General features: G+C 41.9%; 1 protein-coding gene across 4 annotated transcripts; it reads right to left on the reverse strand.

Moving 5' to 3' along the window:
* Nucleotides 1-12,282: 12,282 nt before the first annotated feature.
* Nucleotides 12,283-18,353, reverse strand: prmt1 (protein arginine methyltransferase 1). 4 transcript variants are annotated; one of them, NM_001139683.1, is given in 10 exon segments: nucleotides 12,283-13,556; nucleotides 13,839-13,960; nucleotides 14,185-14,335; nucleotides 14,543-14,658; nucleotides 15,303-15,390; nucleotides 15,957-16,099; nucleotides 16,221-16,284; nucleotides 16,642-16,797; nucleotides 17,065-17,151; nucleotides 18,246-18,301. In NM_001139683.1, coding segments are annotated over 10 exon segments (1,038 nt in total). In that variant the 5' UTR covers nucleotides 18,273-18,301; the 3' UTR covers nucleotides 12,283-13,472.
* Nucleotides 18,354-21,904: the final 3,551 nt, after the last annotated feature.

Consider the following 21,904-nt stretch of genomic DNA (forward strand, 5'->3'; position numbering starts at 1 on the left):
ATCCCCATGTATCGATCACATTTTTACTAATACTGTAGGACTTTGTTCTAAAGCTGTATCCGTACCCATCGGATGTAGTGATCACAATATAGTGGTTATATCCAGGAAAGCCAAAGTTCCAATAGCTGGGCCTAAAGTACTGTGTAAGAGATCATACAAAAGATTTTGCTGTGACTCTTATGTGGATGATGTTAAAAATATTTGTTGGTCTGATGTGATTAATGAGGAGCATCCAGATGCTGCACTTGATGAATTTATGAAATTGCTTCTTCCAAATATTGATAAACATGCACCTGTTAAACTGTTAAGGCTCCATGGATTGATGAGGAATTGAAAAACTGTATGGTTGAAAGAGATGGGGCAAAAGGAGTGGCTAATAAGTCTGGCAGCACATCTGACTGGCATACTTACTGCAAATTGAGAAATATTGTGACTAAACCCAACAAAAAGAAGAAGGAACTATATTATGAAGCCAAGATCAATGATATAAAGAACGATGGAAAAAAACCTTGGAGTACTTAAATGAAATTATGGGCAGAAAGACAAATTCAACTCCATCTTTCATCGAATCAGATGGCTTATTCATCACGAAACCATTTGATGTTGTCAATTATTTTAATGATTATTTAATTGGCAAAGTGGGCAAACTTAGGCAGAAAATGCCAACAATGAACAGTGAGCAATTGTATTCATGCATAAAAAAACAAATAATGAAAGAAAAGCATTACAAGTTTGAATTTTGTAAAGTTAGTGTGTGAGAGGTGGAAAAATTATTGTTATCGATCAATAATGACAAAACTCCTGGCATTGACAACTTTGATGGAAAGCTACTGAGGATGGTAGCTGACTCTATAGCCACTCCTATCTGTCATATTTTTAATCTGAGTCTAGAGGAAAGTCTGTCCTCAGGCCTGGAGGGAAGCCAAAGTAATTCTGCTACCCAAGAGCGGTAAAGTGGCCTTTTCTGGTTCTAACAGCAGACCTATAAGCTTGCTGCCAGCTCTTAGCAAACTGTTGGAAAAAATTGTGTTTGACCAAATACAGTGCCATTTCTTTGTAAACAAATTAACAACAGACTTTCAGCATGCTTTTAGAGAAGGGCACTCAATATTTACTGCACTGACACAAATGACTGATGATTGGTTGAAAGAAATTGATAATAAGAAGATTGTGGGAGCTGTACTGTTAGATTTCAGTGCAGCCTTTGATATTATTGACCATAACCTTTTGTTGAAAAAACGTATGTGTTATGGCTTTTCAACTTCTGCCATATTGTGGATTCAGAGCTATCTATCTAATAGAACTCAAATGGTTTTCTTTAATGGCTTCTCTAATGTCAAACATGTCATGTGTGGTGTACCGCAGGCCAGCTCTCTAAGCCCTTTAATCTTTTCTATTTTTACCAATGACCTGCCACTGGCATTAAACAAAGCATGTGTGTCCATGCATATTTATGATTCAACCATATATGCATCAGCAACCATAGCTAATGAAGTCACTGAAACCCTTAACAAAGAGTTTCAGTCTGTTTTGGAATGGGTGGCCAGTAATAAACTGGTCCTGAACATCTATAAAACTAAGAGCATTGTATTTGGAACAAATCATTCCTTATGTTCTAGACCTCAGCTGAATCTGGTAATGAATGGTGCGGCTGTTGAACAAGTTGAGGAGAGTCAATTACTTGGCGTTACTTTAGATTGTAAACTGTCATGGTCAAAACATATAGATTCAATGGTTGTAAAGGTGGGGAGAGGTCTGTCCATAATAAAGAGATGCTCTGCTTTTTTGACACCACACTCCAAAAAGCAAGTTCTGCAGGCTCTAGTTTTGTCTAATCTTGATTATTGTCCAGTCGTGTGATCCAGTGCTGCAAGGAAAGACCTAGTTAAGCTGCAGCTGGCCCAGAACAGAGCGACACGTTTTGCTCTTAATTGTAATCAGAGGGCTGATATAAATACTATGCATGCCAGTCTCTCTTGGCTAAGAGTTGAGGAGAGACTGACTGCATCACTTCTTCTTTTTATAAGAAACATTAATGTGTTGAAAATACCAAATTGTTTGCATAGTCAACTTACACACAGCTCTGACACACACACTTATCTCACCAGACATGCCACCAGGGGTCTTTTCATTGTCCCCAAATCCAGAACAAATTCAAGAAGGTGCACAGTATTATACAGAGCCCTAATTGCATGGAACTTCCTTCCATCTCATATTGCACAAATAAACAGCAAACCTGGTCTCAAAAAACAGATAGAGCAACATCTCATGGCACAACGCCTCTCCCCTATTTGACCTAGATAGTTTGTGTGTATGCATTGATATGTAGACTACGTGTGCCTTTAGCATTTTTTTATGTAGTTCTGTCTTTGAGCTTTTCTTGTGTATTGATGTTCTGTATTATGTATTTCTGTATTATGTTTCATGTTTTGTGTGGACCCCAGTAAGAGAAGCTGCTGCTTTTGCAACAGCTAATGAGGATCCTAATAAAATACCAAAATACCAACTGGCAAGTGTCTTCATTGACATTTTCAATCTGTCCCTGACTGAGTCTGTAATACCAACATGTTTCAAGCAGACCACCATAGTCCCTGTGCCCAAGAACACAACGATTTTTTAAATTATTATTATTTAAATGTAACCTTTATTTAACTAGGCATGTCAGTTAAAAACAAATTCTTATTTCCAATGACGACCTACCCGTCATAGGTAACCTGCCTGAATGACTACCAACCCTTAGCACTCACGTCTGTAGCCATGAAGTGCTTTGAAAGGCTGGTCATGGCTCACATCAACACCATTATTCCAGAAACACTAAACCCACTCCAATTTGCATACCGCCCCAACAGATCCACAGATGATGCAATCTCTATTGCAATCCACACTGCCCTTTCCCACCTGGACAAAAAAAAAAAGCATGTGAGAATGCTATTCATTGACTACAGCTCAGCGTTCAACACCATAGTGCCCTCAAAGCTCATCACTAAGCTAAGGACCCTGAGACTAAACACCTCCCTCTGCAACTGGATCCTGGACTTCCTGACGGGCCACCCCGAGGTGGTAAGGGTAGGTAACAACACATCCACCACGCTGATCCTCAAAATGGGGGCTCATCAGGGGTGCCTGCTCAGTCACCCTCCTGTACTCCCTGTTCATTCACAACTGCATGGCCAGGCACGACTCCAACACCATCATTAAGTTTGCCGATGACACAACAGTGGTAGGCCTGATCACCGACAACGATGAGACAGCCTATAGGGAGGATGTCAGAGACCTGGCCGTGTGGTGCCAGGACAACAATCTCTCCCTCAACGTGATCAAGACAAAGGAGATGATTGTGGACAACAGGAAAAGGAGGACCAAGCACGCCCCCATTCTCATCAACGTGGCTGTAGTGGAGCAGGTTGAGAGCTTCAAGTTCCTTGGTGTCCACATCACCAACAAACTATCATGGTCCAAACACACCAAGACAGTCGTGAAGAGGGCATGACAAAGCCTATTCCCCCTCAGAAGACTGAAAATATTTGGCATGGGTCCTCAGATCCTCAAAAGGTTCTACAGCTGCACCATCGAGAGCATCCTGACTGGTACTTTACTGCCTGGTATGGCAACTGCTCAGGTCCGACCGCAAGGCACTACAGAAGGTTGTGCGTACGGCCCAGTACATCACTGGGGCCAAGCTTCCTGCCATCCAGGACCTCGATACCAGGTAGTGTCAGAGGAAGGCCCTAAAGAATACATATTATACATATTACCTCAATTACCTCGACTAACCTGTGCCCCCGCACATTGACTCTGTACCGGTACCCCCTGTATATAACCTCACTACTGTTATTTTACTGCTACTCTTTCTATTTTTTACTTATCTATCTTTTATTTAACACTTTTTTTAACTGCATTGTTGGTTAAGTAAGCATTTCTATGCAGTCTATGCATAGTCACTTTAACTCTACCTACATGTACATATTACCTCAGTTACCTCGACTAACTGGTGCCCCCGAACATTGACTCTGTGCTGGTACCCCCTGTATATAGCCTCGCTATTGTTATTTTAATGCTGCTCTTTAATTATTTGTGTCACATCCTGACCAGTGAAAAGGGTCATTTGCCATAGTAGAATGGTCAGAGCGTGGCAGGGGGGTTGTTTTGTGTGTTTTGGGGTTTTGTGTTTCTAGGGAAATTTGTTCTAGTTTTCTATTTCTATGTTTCGTTTTCCAGGTTTGGCCGAGTATGGTTTCCAATCAGAGGCAGGTGTCTTTCGTTGTCTCTGATTGGAAGCCATACTTAGGCAGCCTGTTTTCCTTTGGGTTTTGTGGGTGGTTGCTTTCTGTTTAGTTTGTTAGTATACCTGACAGAATTGTTTGGCTTTCGTTGGTTTTTCTTTGTAAAGTGCTTTCATTAAAAGTAAAAGATGAGCACTCAACACACTGCGCCTTGGTCTCCTTTCCACGACCGCTGTGACAATTTGTTACTATTATTTTTTATTTTTTACTTAACACTTAGTTTTTCTTAAAACTGCATTGTTGGGTAAGGGCTTGAAAGTAAACATTAAAGTAAGGTGAAATGCTGTTGTATTCAGCGCATGTGACAAATAAAATTTGATAGGCCTACTATTTGGTAGGGCCTACTATTGAAAGAGATCAATGAGGATGTCAACTGAGTAAAATTTTCACAGGTTTCTGAATTGCCCAATTCATTTCAGGATTTCGCTTTCAAAGTCACACCATTTTAATATAGAAAAACAAAAAAATTGTTCACATCAGGAGATCAATCACCTTTGGGGTCTCGGAAAAATCTAAGAAAATGTAAAAAACGTTTGTGGAGTTACCCATCAAGTCTGCAGGAACCTAGTACTCTTTTTTGATTAGTGGTGTTTGTGTAGCATGAGATGGCTTTTACAAATTAAATGGCCACTGGATTGATGCAAATAATAATATAATTTAGCCAGGTAGGCATAGGCTACTTTGTAGCTAGTTAACATTTAATTGAGAAGTTGTTTCGGAAAGCCTTTCTATCAACCAGAAGATGGTTAGGCCTTTCATTAGCATCGCTATATATTGGACGTTTCAAACAATGGAGAATTATTTTGTAAAAACTTCCTATTGGTTTTCTTTCAGCTTTCTTTCATTATCTAGCAGCCAAATGCATTATCCTAGTCATATTAGCAACCTGTGAGAGTTGTTGCATCTTTAGATCTCCCTCACCTCTCTAAATTTTGGATGGGTATTTCCATCTGTCCATGAAACCACTCACATGTGAGGTTCACATTTTAGACAGGTGTTTGGGGTTTTAGGCTGGGTTTCTGTATAGCACTTTGTGACATTTGCTGATGTAAATAGGGCTGCTGTGTGCACATTGCTGCACTGCACTGAAACACTAAACATTCTAATCTGTTCTATCAGCCAGCCTTACTGATACCTCCACTACACTACTTTGATAATGCATCCTGGGGATTAAGGGAGTATATGCAATGCCCACCAAAAAATAAATGTGTATCCCCTTAACTACATTTTGGCAACCGGTCCTGTATAGCTTGCTGTAGTGTATTTTATTCGCCCAGAAGATGTATACTGAACAAAAATATAAAGACAACATGTAAAGTGTTGGTCCCATGCTTTATGAGCTGAAATAAAAGATCCCAGAAATGTTCCATATGCAAGAAAACAGTTATTTCTATACAATTGTGTACACATTTGTTTACCTCCCTGTTAGTGAGCATTTTTCCTTTGCCAAGATTATCCATACACGTGACAGGTGTGGCATATCAAGAAGCTGATTTAAACAGCATGATCATTACCGAATGCACTGCATATATATTTATATACAGCACCAGTCAAAGGTTTGGACACACCTACTCATTTCAGGGTTTTTCTTTATTTTCACAATTTTCTACATTGCAGAATAATAGTGAAGACATCAAAACTATGAAATAACACATATGGAATCATGTAGTAAGCAAAAAGGTGTTAAACAAATCAAAATATATTTTATATTTTATATTCTTCAAAGTAGCTACCCTTTGCCTTGATGACAGCTTTGCACACTCTTGGCATTCTCTCAACCACCTTAATGAGGTAGTCACCTGGAAAGCATTTCAATTAATAGGTGTACCTTGTAAAAAGTTAATTTGAGGAATTTCTTTCCTTAATGTGTTTGAGCAAATCAGTTACGTTGTGACATGGTAGGGAGGGTATACAGAAGATAGCCCTATTTGGTAAAAGACAAAGTCCATATTATGGCAAGTACAGCTCAAATAAGCAAAGAGAAACGACAGTCCATCATTACTTTAAGAAATCAAGGTCAGTCAATACGGAAAATTTCAAGAACTTTGAAAGTTTCTTCAAGTGCAGTCGCAAAAACCATCAAACGGTATGATGAAACTGGCTCTCATGAGGACCACCAGAGGAAAGGAAGACCCAGAGTTACCTCTGCTGCAGAGGATAAGTTCATTAGAGTTACCAGCCTCAGAAATTGCAGCCCAAATAAATGCTTTACAGAGTTCAAGTAACAGAAACATCTCAACATGAACTGTTCCTGCCTTCATGGTCGAATTTCTGCAAAGAAACCACTACTAAAGGACACAAAAAATAAGAAGAAACTTGCTTGGGCCAAGAAAAACAAGCAATGGACATTAGACCGGTGGAAATCTGTCTTTTGGTCTGATGAGTCCAAATTTGAGATTTTTGGTTCCAACCGCCGTGTCTTTGTGAGACGCAAAGTAGGTGAACGGATGATCTCTGCATGTGCGGTTCCCACCGTGACACAGTCAGTGATTTATTTAGAATTCAAGGCACGCTTAACCAGCTGGTTTAAGCTTAGTGAGACTATCATTTGTTTTTCAGCAGGACAATGACCTAAAACACACCTATAGGCTATGTAAGGGCTATTTGACCAAGAAGGAGAGTGATGGAGTGCTGCATCAGATGACTTGGCCTCCACAATTACCTGACCTCAAACCAATTGAGATAGTTTGGGGTGAGTTGAACCGCAGAGTGAAGAAAAAGCAGCCAACAAAAGCTCAGCATATCTGGGAACTCCTTCAAGACTGTTGGAAAAGCATTCCAGATGAAGCTGTTCGCCGAGAATGCCAAGAGTGTGCAAAGCTGTCAAGGCAAAGAGTAGCTACTTTAAAGAATCTAACATTTGTTTAACACTTGTTTGGTTACTACATGATTCCATAAGTGTTATTTCATAGTTTTGATGTCTTCACTATTATTCTACAATGTAGAAAATTAAGAAAAATTAAGAAAAACCCTTAAATAAGTACGTGTATTATGGTGAAAAAATTGCAAGATTATGTTATAATACTTTTATTGCATCAAATGGTTGTGTTATGCAACGGAATAGAGTATTCTTAACTATTGTGTGTGTGTGTTCTACTGAGGATGGGCCTCTGGGAGATAACACTGACAGGAGATTTACATGTCTTTTGGGTGATAAAACCTAAAAAGCATTCCAGAGCATGAGTTAATGTTTCTGTTCTACACTGTACCAGGGAGAGATGGTTCCAGTTTGGAGTCGGAGGGCCAGACACTGGGCTCTATACAATGAAAACTGTTGACAGAGATACTTTCTGCTATGTATTATAGGTATCTTTCATACAAATCTTAACCTTGTGACCCATTCTATATACAGTTGAAGTCGGAAGTTTACATACACCTTAGCCAAATACATTTAAACTCAGTTTTTCCCAATTCCTGACATTTAATCCTAGTAAAAATTCCCAGTCTTAGGTCAGTTAGGATGACCACTTTATTTTAAGAATGTGAAATGTCAGAATAATAGTAGAGAGAATGATTTATTTCAGCTTTTATTTCTTTCATCACATTCCCAGTGGGTCAGAAGTTTACATACACTCAATTAGTATTTAGTAGCGTTGCATTCAAATTGTTTAACTTGGGTCAAACGTTTCGAGTAGCCTTCCACAAGCTTTCCACAATAAATTGGGTGAATTTTGGCCCATTCCTCCTGACAGAGCTGGTGTAACTGAATCAGGTTTGTTGGCCTCCTTGCTCACACACACTTTTTCAGTTCTGCCCACAAATTTTCTATAGGATTGAGGTCAGGGCTTTGTGATGGCCACTCCAATACCTTGACTTTGTTGTCCTTAAGCCATTTTGCCACAACTTTGGAAGTATGATGGGGTCATTGTCCATTTGAAAGACCCATTTGAAACCAAGCTTTAACTTCGTGACTGATGTCTTGAGATGTTGCTTCAATATATCCACATAATTTTCCTGCTTCATGATGGCATCTATTTTGTGAAGTGCACCAGTCCCTCCTGCAGCAAAGCATCCCCACAACATGATGCTGCCACCCCCGTGCCTCACGGTTGGGATGGTGTGCTTCACGGTTGGGATGGTGTTCTTCGGCTTGCTAGCCCCCCCCATAACGATGCTCATTATAGCCAAACAGTTCTATTTTTGTTTCATCAGACCAGAGGATATTTCTCCAAAAAGTATGATCTTTGTCCCCTTGTGCAGTTACAAACCGTAATCTGGCTTTTTTATGGCGGTTTTGGAGCAGTGGCTTCTTCCTTGCTGAGCAGCCTTTCAGGTTATGTCGATATAGGACTTGTTTTACTGTGGATATAGATACTTTTGTACCTGTTTCCTCCAGCATCTTCACAAGGTCCTTTGCTGTTGTTCTGGGATTGATTTGCACTTTTCGCACCAAAGTACATTAATCTCTAGGAGACAGAACTCATCTCCTTCCTGAGTGGTATGACGGCTGCGTGGTCCCATGGTGTTTATACTTGCGTACTATTGTTTGTACAGATGAATGTGGTATCTTCAGACTTTTTGAAATTGCTCCCAAGAATGAACTAGACTTGTGGAGGTCTACAATTATTTTGTAGAGGTCTTAGCTGATTTATTTTGATTTTCCCATGATGTCAAGCAAAGAGGCAGTGAGTTTGAAGGTAGGCCTTGAAATACATCCATAGGTACACCTCCAATTGACTCAAATTATGTCAATTAGCCTAACAGAAGCTTCTAAAGCCATGACATCATTTTCTGGAATTTTCCAAGCTGTTTAAAGGCACAGTCAACTTAATGTATGTACACTTCTGACCCACTGGAATTGTTATAGTGAATTATAAGTGAAATCATCCGTCTGTAAACAATTGTTGAAAAAATGACTTGTCATGCACAAAGTAGATGCTCTAACTGACTTGCCAAAACTATAGTGTAACAAGAAATTTGTGGAGTGGTTGAAAAACAAGTTTTAATGACTTCAACCTAAGTGTATGTAAACTTCCGACTTCAACTGTATATCTGTTGTTCATCATGTAGGTTGAAAGGGGTGTATCTTGGCTATAAAAGACCTTTGTACTTTTGTCTCGGGGCTCTCAACGAATCATAAGAGAGGGTGAAACGTCGACCAGCCATCGCTATTGCAAAGCTCTCACTAATAAAGATTCAGTTTAAGTATAACTGACTTGTGTGATAAATTTGTCTCTTCTCATTTGATAATACAGAAATTAGCCACCAGTGTCCAAACTTCTGGCTGTTACTGTATATATGCAGTGCATTCATTTACATTTACATTTTAGTCATTTAGCAGACGCTCTTATCCAGAGCGACTTACAGTAGTGAATGCATACATACATTTCATTTCATAATTTATTTATTTTATTCAGACCCCTTGCCTTGACTTTTTCTACATTTTGTTACGTTACAACGTTATACTAAAATGGTTTAAATAGTTTTTTTCCTCTCAATCTTTTATTTAACTAGACAAGCCAGTTAAGAACAAATTCTTATTTACAATGACGGCCTACCCCGTCCAAACCCTAACGACGCTGGGCTAATTATGCGCCGCCCTATGGGACTCCCAATCACAGTCGGTTGTGATACAGCCTAGAATCAAACAAGGGTCTGTAGTGACACCTCTAGCACTGAGATACAGTGCCTTAGACAGCTGCACCACTCGGGAGCCCAAATCTACACACAATAGCCCATAATGACAAAGGATAAACAGGTTGGAATTTTTTTTTTTTAAATACAATTCCTGAAATATATTTACATAAATATTCTGACCCTTTAATCAGTACTTTGTTGAAGCACCTTTGGCAGCAATTACAGCCTTGAGTCTTCTTGGGTATGATGCTACAAGCTTGGCACACCTGTATTTGGGGAGTTTCTCACATTCTTTTCTGTCAGGTTTGATGGGGAGCGTCGCTAATCAGCTTTTTTCAGGTCTCTCCAGAGATGTTCGATCGGGTTCAGGTCCGGGCTTTGGCTGATCATGTCAGCATTATACTTTCACTATCTTAGCTAGACAAGCAGTTGTGAATCACATCGACAATCTACCTGCAAATAATTTTCAATCCTTGTCATATGAAGATAACTTATCGGTCCTCTTGCATTAATCACACAAGTTGGAAATCACAATTTCAACAATGAGTGGTTTGGAAGGAATCAGTGGCTAACTGCAAGTGATGCAAAGCAATCACTACTTACTGAACATAAATGTTTGTATGGTTCAAAAGTCAAAATACTCCATTGCATGTCATTAAGAAACTTATCATACAAGTCCACTGTTTTCATGACAAATGGAATCAGATAAGCCAAATACACTGCTCAAAAAAATAAAGGGAACACAAACAACACAATGTAACTCCAAGTCAATCACACTTCTGTGAAATCAAACTGTCCACTTAGGAAGCAACACTGATTGACAATAAATTTCACATGCTGTTGTGCAAATGGAATAGACAACAGGTGGAAATTATAGGCAATGAGCAAGACACCCCCAATAAAGGACTGGTTCTGCAGGTGGGGACCACAGACCACTCCTCAGTTCCTATGCTTCCTGGCTGATGTTTTGGTCACTTTTGACTGCTGGCGGTGCTTTCACTCTAGTGGTAGCATGAGACAGAGTCTACAACCCACACAAGTGGCTCAGGTAGTGCAGCTCATCCAGGATGGCACATCAATATGAGCTGTGGCAAGGTTTGCTGTGTCTGTCAGCGTAGTGTCCAGAGCATGGAGGCGCTACCAGGAGACAGGCCAGTACATCAGGAGACGTGGAGGAGGCCTTAGGAGGGCAACAACCCAGCAGCAGGACCGCTACCTCCGCCTTTGTGCAAGGAGGAGCAGGAGAAGCACTGCCAGAGCCCTGCAAAATGACCTCCAGCAGGCCACACATGTGCTGTGTCTGCTCAAACAGTCAGAAACAGACTCCATGAGGGTGGTATGAGGGCCCGACGTCCACAGGTGGGGGTTGTGCTTACAGCCCAACACCGTGCAGGACGTTTGGCATTTGCCAGAGAACACCAAGATTGGCAAATTCGCCACTGGTGCCCTGTGCTCTTCACAGATGAAAGCAGGTTCACACTGAGCACGTGACAGACGTGACAGAGTCTGGAGACGCCGTAGAGAACGTTCTGCTGCCTGCAACATCCTCCAGCATGACCGGTTTGGCGGTGGGTCAGTCATGGTGTGGGGTGGCATTTCTTTGGGGGGCCGCACAGCCCTCCATGTGCTCGCCAGAGGTAGCCTGACTATTAGTTACCGAGATGAGATCCTCAGACCCCTTGTGAGACCATATGCTAGTGCGGTTGGCCCTGGGTTCCTCCTAATGCAAGACAATGCTAGACCTCATGTGGCTGGAGTGTGTCAGCAGTTCTTGCCAGAGGAAGGCATTGATGCTATGGACTGGCCCGCCTGTTCCCCAGACCTGAATCCAATTGAGCACATCTGGGACATCATGTCTCGTTCCATCCACCAACGCCACGTTGCACCACAGACTGTCCAGGAGTTGGCGGGTGCTTTAGTCCAGGTCTGGGAGGAGATCCCTCAGGAGACCATCCGCCACCTCATCAGGAGCATGCCCAGGTGTTGTAGGGAGGTCATACAGGCACGTGGAGACCACACACACTACTGAGCCTCATTTTGACTTGTTTTAAGGACATTACATCAAAGTTGGATCAGCCTGTAGTGTGGTTTTCCACTTTAATTTTGAGTGTGACTCCAAATCCAGACCTCCATGGGTTGATAAATTGGATTTCCATTGATTATTTGCGCGATTTTTTTGTCAGCACATTCAACTATGTAAAGAAAAAAGTATTTAATAAGATTATTTCATTCAGATCTAGGATGTGTTATTTTAGTGTTCCCTTTATTTTTTTGAGCAGTGTAGTTTAATCAATGACTATACAAAGCCTGAAAAGTTTAAGCAAAACTATTTATGAAAATGTTTCTTTGGAGCCAACTCTATTCCAATTGCCAAAGACCTTATCAATTTTACCTGAACAGAAGGGCAAAAATAGACAGGACAAATTATTTTCCTTTTTTATTTTATTTTTTAAAAAGATGAGAAAAAACGTGATGGTCCACACTCAAGAAGTCACATAAATCAGCAAGGACAAAAAAACGTAACATGAAACAGACCGGTCTAACTCATCTCCACCCTGCATAGCCCACACTGGAGATGACCAATCTCAGAGGTTGACATCGGCCCCTTCTGGCTGGCGGTCTGGCAATACATTTGTTTCAGAATTACGTGCTGCACTTTGCACTAGAGGGCAAACCAGACCGAATCCAGCAAACAAGGGCCCCTGGGATTGGCTAAACCAATGCTATTGAATCCAGGCAGGGACGACAACAGGTTAAAGGGATCTTGTTTAGTCCAGCACTGGCAAGCATGGATGCCTTGTGGTCCCAATAAACCATACATCACTAGGGCTTTTATGAATTCTGATTGCTAGAACAGGGAACAGGTTGAGAAAAGACCAATCTGAATTGGGGAAATTATAACTGCTCCATGGTTAGACTACATCACCCACACCTGCTGGATGAGAACAAACTGCTTACCGTCAGTCTCGTGAAAGGGGAGGTCATCAGCACAGAGCTATCCAAACAGACATGATGATTCAAGATGAGCTGAATGGTAGTCAGATATCACAGCTACAACTGCTTTTTACAGCCTGGAGAGGATTTCCTTCAATTACTCTCATTTGGAATTTAAAATACACCAATGGCTGACTTGCACCCCCCCCCAACAGACAATCTAATTGGCTGGCGGGGGGGTACAAACCTGTCACAGGAGGCGCTTCTTATGTAAAGGGGGGGGTTGCCATGTCAACAAGATCCGTGCCTGTACAACAGAGGCCAATGTGACTGAACAATAACACTATGTACAGGCAGGTGAGGGGGGTCAGTGTCTGTTGAGTTTAAGCACAGGCTAAGATCACGAGCTGAACTTAGACATGTAAAAACATGATTTCAGTGACTATTGCACAATGACTCGCCATGTCTTTCCACTGGTCTTTGACGTTTTAAACCTCAGAACATCTAATCAAACATTACAAGAAAGCAAGAAAAAAATATTTCAAACATTGCTTAGGAGTACTAGTCAAGTTCTGGAGGATGAGAATTAAGTGATCATACAGACACACACTGACCCCTGATCTTCCTTCAGCACTCCCCTTTCACAAACACACAATGGGGTGTGGGAGAAGAGGGCACCTAACGCATTCTGTACTCTGAGGTCTTGGACACCTCACAGAGCTGACCCTTGAAGTCTATGTCAACGGTGAAGTCCAGGTCTCTCTGCAAACAAAAAAAAGACATACAAAAACAGGTTAAAAAGAGTGGACACTGGATAAGCACCCAGCTTTAAACCAAAGAACAGTACGGAACACCATGAGACAGAACAGAGAAATGTAATCATTTCTAGTTTGGGAAAATTATACCCAAGAAAAATAGGAGGGGGTAAACAGACTTACAAGACACTCAAACCAACAGAAGGTTTAATAAAAAAAATAAAAAAAGTGGGCTTGGAGACTAAAAAAGTGTCCTAACAAACTTAGACGGGGAGGTTTTTCCTCTTACGTTGTTTTTGACATTGGGCTTCATATTGATGTTGCCGAAGATCTCCTCTCCAGTCTTCACAGTCAGATAGTCGTCCAGGTAGAATACAGTCTGTTTCCAGTGGGTGTAGGGGGACTCTGGACCTGGGGAGAGGAGAAACAGGACAGGTTTAATATGACTTCACGTAACAAAATATCCCTTAAAAACCAGATTGTTTCTGCGCCGTAGTTTCTGTCTTACATTTATTCTCAACTATTGATGACTTGGCCTGTCATTTAACATAGACTTCATTTATGAGGATTCAGTGAACAAATCTATTACTGTGGTGCAGAAGGTTTACTGGGGGGGGGGCTGAGCCTAGACTCACTGGTGGAGAAGCCCGTCCTCTTGTGACAGCGCGTGAACTCGATGTTGAAGTACGTGACGAGAGCGTGGATGTAATCATTCCTCTTCACCTGCAAGCAGAAGGGCGAGGTGAAGGACAGGTCGTCGATCTTCACTGTGTAGATGTCCACCTCCTGGGGACAATGTGGAGGGGGGGAAACAACGTGAGACTCCGATGACAAGAAATGCAAAATCCTGTTTGAACTGGTGGGATTAAGTGGAGATGTGGTGTTGACACGAAAAGTCACAATAGGTTCAGTCAAGTAATCAGATTCCAAGTGGGGGGGGGGGGTCAGAGAACTGTGTGTTTTGGGGGAGGCTGCTGAGTGTGATTGACTCACCTTGATGAGGCAGGCGCTGCTGACCAGCTGTTTGGGGTCCACCACATCCACTAGGGGCTCCTTGATGGCCACCTCCTTGATGCAGGACATATCAAAACCATACACATTCTCCCACCCTGTTACAGAGAAGATATTGGGTTACCACCACACCTGGGCAGATGGCAAGTTTAAAAATCAACTTGATATTAAATTGTTGTCTGGGCATTAGTCTTTCCTTTCAAAGAACATGGTTAGCTTTGCTAGGTCTAGAAGTGCACACTTCAAAGTCCAGACTTGTTAGCCAGCTAGAGCAGAGCTGATATGGACAACTACTACAGGGGTGGCAGGTAGCCTAGCAATTAGAGGCGAACCAGCAACTGGAGGGTTGCTGGTATCAAATCCTAGATTCCATTGCGCAAGGCATTTAACTCCCCAGGGACCCAGTGTGGCATCCCCTGCACCTCTCCATCTTTTGGAGCATTTGGATTAAAAGCAATAGTAACATTTAGGTTGGACCTTGTGCAATTGACCAATATAGTGATCTTAATAAAAACACAGTACAAGTAAATGTTATATCACAAATTGTTGCAGAGTCTAAAATATGCTTTTGGCTCCTTTGACTAACTCAACGGTGAGTGTTCTGAATCTGCTTCGATAAGTCATTGACCACAGAATCCAATGACAAAGTCCCTTTACTATCTCCTCTCGAACCAAAAACATGGATACAACGCTGGCCAATTCGCACCAACTACATTACCCCAAAATTTAGAGGAATTCTCACAGTGGATTTTATAGTCCTTGTACTGCCTGTCCTCAATGGCTGTGACATACAGGGTAGCCCTGTCTGGGAAAATCAGGCCCTCTGGTTTCTGGGAGACAGAAAGGAAGAGGGGAAAAGAGCATGGCAGGTTAATACAGTTAGGAATGACAGATTAACAGGCTATTCAGAGGCCTGACATTTAGTGGCTGTGTGGAATCATGGCACAATGACTGCTTGTGGGGTGTGCACATCAGTCTGCATGGGGTGTTGAGCCTCCAAAGAGGGAAGCCAACTCCAGACAGAAAGTAACTAATACAATACACTTCAAAAATGCATAATTTGATCTGACTGAATATTGTTACAGCACACGCATTTATACATGGTAAGGAAGACAGTTTAGTTTACATCAGCGCTATAATATCTGAAATGTTCCCAATAAGTCAACCCAGCAACGCTGCTGGCGAGACCCACTGGAATGAGGTTTACTTTATGGTCAATTCCACAGCAAGTCAGGAACTTAATCTCCTAAAAGCCTTGGTATATGGCCAAACAGTTTAACACATGCCACTTGTTCCTGAAGATTTCAATATAGAGAATGAGAGCAGTTAAGACATTCAAACAAGCATTTAAGTCTATTCCATAACGTACTAATTAAATATACTGACTGGAACATACCAGCCACTTGTCCCTGGCGTAGATGACAGTGTTGAGCATGGACTCATAGAAGAGGCAGTAGCCCATCCACTCTGAGATGATAATGTCCACTCCCTCTACAGGGAGGTCCACCTCCTCCACCTTCCCCTTGATGATGGTCACAACTGAATGGGGAGAAAATAGGGATGAGTTACAACTAAATAGCCATAACATTACAATGGTTCAACCTGGCTTGAGGTAAAGGGTGACTGAAAACTGAAGCGGCAGGGGGAAGTATTGACTTACTATGGTCCATTTTGTTGGCCTTGACAATCTTCACAGCATAGTCAGAAATACTGCTGCACTCAATCTGAAAACAAAAGCAGGGATTAGAGAGCAGGCCTTTGAGTGTCTCAGGTAATGACAACTAACCAGAACCATGGTGTCCTTTTGTGAACCCATCAAGGCAATTGAAGCCTACTGGGAATTCATGGGCTTTCTATGCATTCATTATAAAGCAAATAAAACAGGTCTTGATGCAAAGCATTCACATCTGTGAGATAAAAACAGGTATGCATACACAATATGGTATGACAATAGAGACATGTCACACAAAGAATGGTGAAGCTGCATCACAAGTTCTGAAAGTACTACAGACTTGACAGTGCATGGCAATAAACGAGGTATGAGTCTCCTCCCCGTTCGCAAACAAGGTGGGGGTACTTACGCCTATGACTTTCTTAGCCCCCGCTTTGGCTGCAAACATGCAGAGGATGCCAGTCCCACTGCCCACGTCCAACACCACCTTGTCCTTGAACAGGTGCTTGTTGTGGAACATTGAGTTCCGGTAGGTCAGGGTGCGCACCTCATCTTTCAGCATCTCCTACAGAGCAGGACATGAGATTAGTTAAGGCAACGCTTAACGAGGTGAGTCCTTCCAACTGGGAAATATACATGCTTGAACATTTGACAATGTACCACCCATCTCAATAGCCTCATTGTATTTTTTTCAGATGGGCTGACCACAATTTGGTTCATAGCAGCATAACATGGGTCTTTACATTTACATTACATTTCAACCATCTTGGTTGTGGTACCAATTTCCTCACCAAACAAACATTTAAATGACTATTTTTTCGGCAATACCTACCTCATGGATACCGAAGTGGGCATATGAGTCAAAGTAGTAGTCCTTAGAAGTCATGTCTTCTGCTGCTGGCTTGGCCGAGCTCTCCCCCTGAGAAATCTCACCAAAAGAGATACCAGTCACAACCAACCCCAGACTGGCAATGACCATTTGACATGTATGAAGGTGGTCCAGCCAAACCAGTTACAGCCAGGTAGAACATGCCGATATAAAATTACCATTGAATAGATGGTGTTTAGTATTGACTAAGTTGCTCAAAAAAATAAACTTAAGTTCATTGTACAATACTTCCAACGAATTAGATACAATTGGAAGTACGGGTGTGTGGTGTTAAATTTACGTAGTTGTAGCTAAACCCAAGTTCAGTGTAGTGCATGAAGTATTATTTTCTCCGAGCACAAAGGGGGAGAGAAAGCACATGGTGATTTAGGCCTTCACTGACTTACATGTAACGTTGAGACAGAAACTAAAAAAGTAGAAAGAGTTAATCGAATGGGGCGCACTGAACATAACGTTACTAGCGAGCTCCACTAATTAAATGAGCTATGCCTTATTCAAGGATTGGCAGGACACAAACTAACTCAAATAAATCGAGTTAAAATATTGGTTAATAACTCCTCCCGGGCTGCCGGCTAGGTAACGTTAGAAGCACAGATTAGAACTAACTAGTTAACACCAATGACTAACAATTATTAACGTATGTAGTTAACGAAACGCATTTGGATTAAGACGGACCTTGAGCTACATAAATAAAATGCCGGCAAAGTGAGCCAGATTCGCTTTGTGAAACGCTGGTTAGCATTGCTAACCTAGCGCCCATGCGGTCTAACCCCGATGTGCGAGCTAGCGATGGCTCACACAACATATACTTCTGTCATTACTAATCAATTTCCCAAATATATTCATAAATCAGTAACTAGAATTATATGACAACCGCGTATACAAAGTAAGAGTTTGCTGTGCTAGCAAACACGTGACGACAAATGAATGAGCCTTGCCGTGTAGGGTGCCTGGCTAAAATGGATGCTTTGATAGTGAAGTGCGTGTGTTCTCTGAACTAACAGGCTCCGCCGGCTACAATGACATTGGAAATATAGTTACTTTAGCTTAGTGAAAATACTTACATTTCAAACTACAGAAACAAATTATACGTAGTTTAAAATGTGTTACACCACTGCGCTTACCTCCATTCTGTCCGTAGTCTCCGCCATTTCAATTCCGTGTGGGCATGGATGCAGACGTACAGTGGTATTAAAACGCACACCTTTGAGCCCCCACCCTTTGACGCAAAATACGGTTCCTGATTGGATCCGTGTTGCTGGCACCTCCCATACGACAGCCCCAGTTTCGCATAAATATTTCTCATTGGTTCACACTTTAACCTCAAATTCAGCTATGATTGTGGTTGGCTAAAACTGCTACAATTCTGTCTAAAGAAAGGTTATTGGATTAAGATCTTTGCTTAATCTATCATGTAGGTAGTGCTCGTCAATAACTAAGTATATGACCACTAGGGGCTCCCGAGTGGCGCAGCGTTCATGCTTCGAACACACCGACAGTGCCATTGCGCAAAATAAACCCAGAAAAAAGGAACGTCCCTTTTTCAGGACCCTGTCTTTCAAAGATAATTCGTAGAAATCCAAATAACTTCACAGATCTTCATTGTAAAGGGTTTAAACACTGTTTCCCATGCTTACTCAATGAACCATAAACAATTAATGAACATGCACCTGTGGAACATCATTAAGACACTAACAGCTTACAGACAGTAGGCAATTAAGGTCACAGTTATGAAAACTTAGGACACTAAAGAGGCCTTTCTACTGACTCTGAAAAACACCAAAAGAAAGATGCCCAGGGTCCCTGCTCATCTGCGTGAACGTGCCTTATGCATGCTGCAAGGAGGTATGAGGACTGCAGATGTGGCCAGGGAAATAAATTGCAATGTCCGTACTGTGAGACGTCTAAGACAGCGCTACAGGGAGACAGGACGGTCAGCTGATTGTTCTCGCAGTGGCAGACCACGTGTAACAACACCTGCACAGGATCGATACATCCGAACATCACACCTGCGGGACAGGTACAGGATGGCAACAACAACTGCCCGAGTTACACCAGGAACGCACAATCCCTCCATCAGCGCTCAGACTGTCCGCAACAGGCTGAGAGAGCCTGGACTGAGGGCTTGTAGGCCTGTTGTAAGGCAGGTCCTCACCAGACATCACCGGCAACATTGTCGCCTATGGGCACAAACCCACCATCGCTGGACCAGACAGGACTAGCAAAAAGTGCTCTTCACTGACGAGTCATGGTTTTGTCTCACCGGGTTGATGGTCAGATTCACGTTTATCGTTTAAGGAATGAACGTTACACCGAGGCCTGTACTCTGTTCAGGGACACATTATTCAATTTCTGTTAGTCACATGTCTAATAGTCACTTATGTCTCAGTTGTTGGCAAGTCAGTTAAGAACAAATTCTTATTTACAATGATGGCCTACCCCAGCCAAACACTAACCCGGATGACACTGAGCCAATTGTGCACCGCACTACGGGACTCCCAATCATGGCCGGTTGTGATACAGCCTGGAATCGAACCAGTGTCTGTAGTGACACCTCTAGCACTGAGATGCAGTACCTTAGACCGCTGCGCCACTCCGGAGCCCCACTTGCAATTGCAAATGTTCTTATGCACCTTTATTTGAACAGGGAAGCGTTGCAGTGGAGCCAACAGGCTAGGGACACTGAAGCAAATATGGTATCAGAGGTGTCAAGGGATTTTAAGTCCAGCAATGCTCTGGAAAACTGGCCCTAAAAGAGTCAGAACAGATCTTCAGTTGGAGGTCTCATCTGAAAGATTGAAATATTGACCACCACCTTTCCCAGAGGACGATAACACTCACAAAAATAGATAATTAACCTGACCATGACACATCATCAAATCAATGTCTTTCACATTACAATTGGTAATAAATACGTTTTAAAAAACTGGGTTTCATTGGTATGCTCAATATTAGGCTTTAGTTTCAATTTGGTCAAGCGCTTCATTTGTTTAGTATTTGCAGAAAGTGCAGAGCAGACATTATTGATGAGGCATAGCAGTAGTACCAGCTAGTAACATTGAGCTTACTGCTATGACTAGAGGAAAGTTAGGCCTTCATTGTAAATATGAATTTGTTCTTAAGTGACTTGCCTAGTTAAATAAAACTTAAATAAGATTAAAAGAAAGGTGAAAGGCAAAGGATGGACACATTTATATTGGGGGGCAAGAAACCAACTTACTTCAGTTAAAAAGCCAGACTCCATTTATAAAACAATTGTATTATTTCTCTCAAATCTTTGTCATTAAAATAATATGCCATGTAAAAAAATGCACTTAAAGTAATTTAAATATGGCAGATTTTGTGCCACCCAAGGGTCCAACTTTGAGATGAGCAAATCGTCAACATTCCACCAATGAGTTATTGTGTATGTCGTGAACAACATTAGTGTGAGAAACAATAGTGAAATCGGCGGTTCGCCATCAAAATAAATGTCCCCCATTGAAACTGATTCAAACTGATAAAAATAGTATAGTCATGGCACAATTGGACTAGATAATTCAACAAAGAAAGGTTGGAATGTTGTTATGTATATACATATATATTTAATTGTATTTATTTTTTACCCCTTTTTCTCCCCAATTGGTAGTTACAGTCCTGTCCCATCGCTGCAACTTCTGTATGGACTCAGGAGAGGCGAAGGTCGAGAGCCGTGCGCCCTCCAAAACACAACCCAGCCAAGTTGCACTGCTTCTTGACACAACGCCCGCTTAACCCGGAAGCACCAATGTGTCAGAGGAAACACCTTACACCTATCTGGTGACCGTGTCAGCGTGCATTGTGTGCATTGCGCCTGACCCGTCACGATGTGACAGGAACATCCCTGCCGGCCAAGCCCTCCCCTAACACGGACGACGCTAGGCCAATTGTGCGCCGCCCCATGGGTCTCGCGGTCGCGGCCAGCTGCGAAACCTGGACTCGAACCAGGTTCTCTAGTGGCACAGCTAGTACCTTAGACCACTGTGCCCCTCGGGAGGCCGCTGTTTTATATATATATATAATTGCAATTCAGAATTGCATTGGGGCATACTTATATATACTGCTCAGCATAACCTATGGATTGTGCACCTATGAAATGGTGTATCAACCTACTCAGTGACACCCACAGAACACAACTATGTAGAGTTTACACAAATATTAGCATCTTAGCTCTTATTGCAGGATTTTGATTGTGGGAAATCCCCTTTCCAGTCAGTCTATTGTGTTTATTGGCCATTCACATTGAACTGTACAGCCTAACCTATGGATTATGTACCCATTAAATGGGATATCAGCCTACTCAGTGACACTTACAGAACACAACTGTTGGAGTCTACACAAATATCAGCTTCTTAGCTCTTATTGCAGGACTCTGAAACCACTAAAATGAGCAACATTAGGCTCACCAGTCAACCTATGTCTATTGAACATTCATATTGCAATGTACAGATTAACCTATATTTTGCACCCATGAAATTGGGTATCAGCCTACTCAGTGACATGTACAGAACACAACGATGTAGAATTTACAAAAATATTAGCGGCTTAGCTCTTATTGCAGGACTTTGACTTTTGAAAATCACCTTTCCAGTCAGTCTATTGTGTGTATTGGACAATCATATTGCACTATACAGCCTAACCTATGGATCGCGCACCCATGAAATGAGCTATCAGTCTACTCGGTGACACCCACAGATCACAACTATGTAGAGTTTATACAAATATTAGTGTCTTACCTCTTATTGGGGAACGTTAACTGTGGGAA

This window comes from Salmo salar, chromosome ssa03, assembly GCF_905237065.1.
Source record: "Salmo salar chromosome ssa03, Ssal_v3.1, whole genome shotgun sequence".
Lineage (NCBI taxonomy): Eukaryota > Metazoa > Chordata > Actinopteri > Salmoniformes > Salmonidae > Salmo > Salmo salar.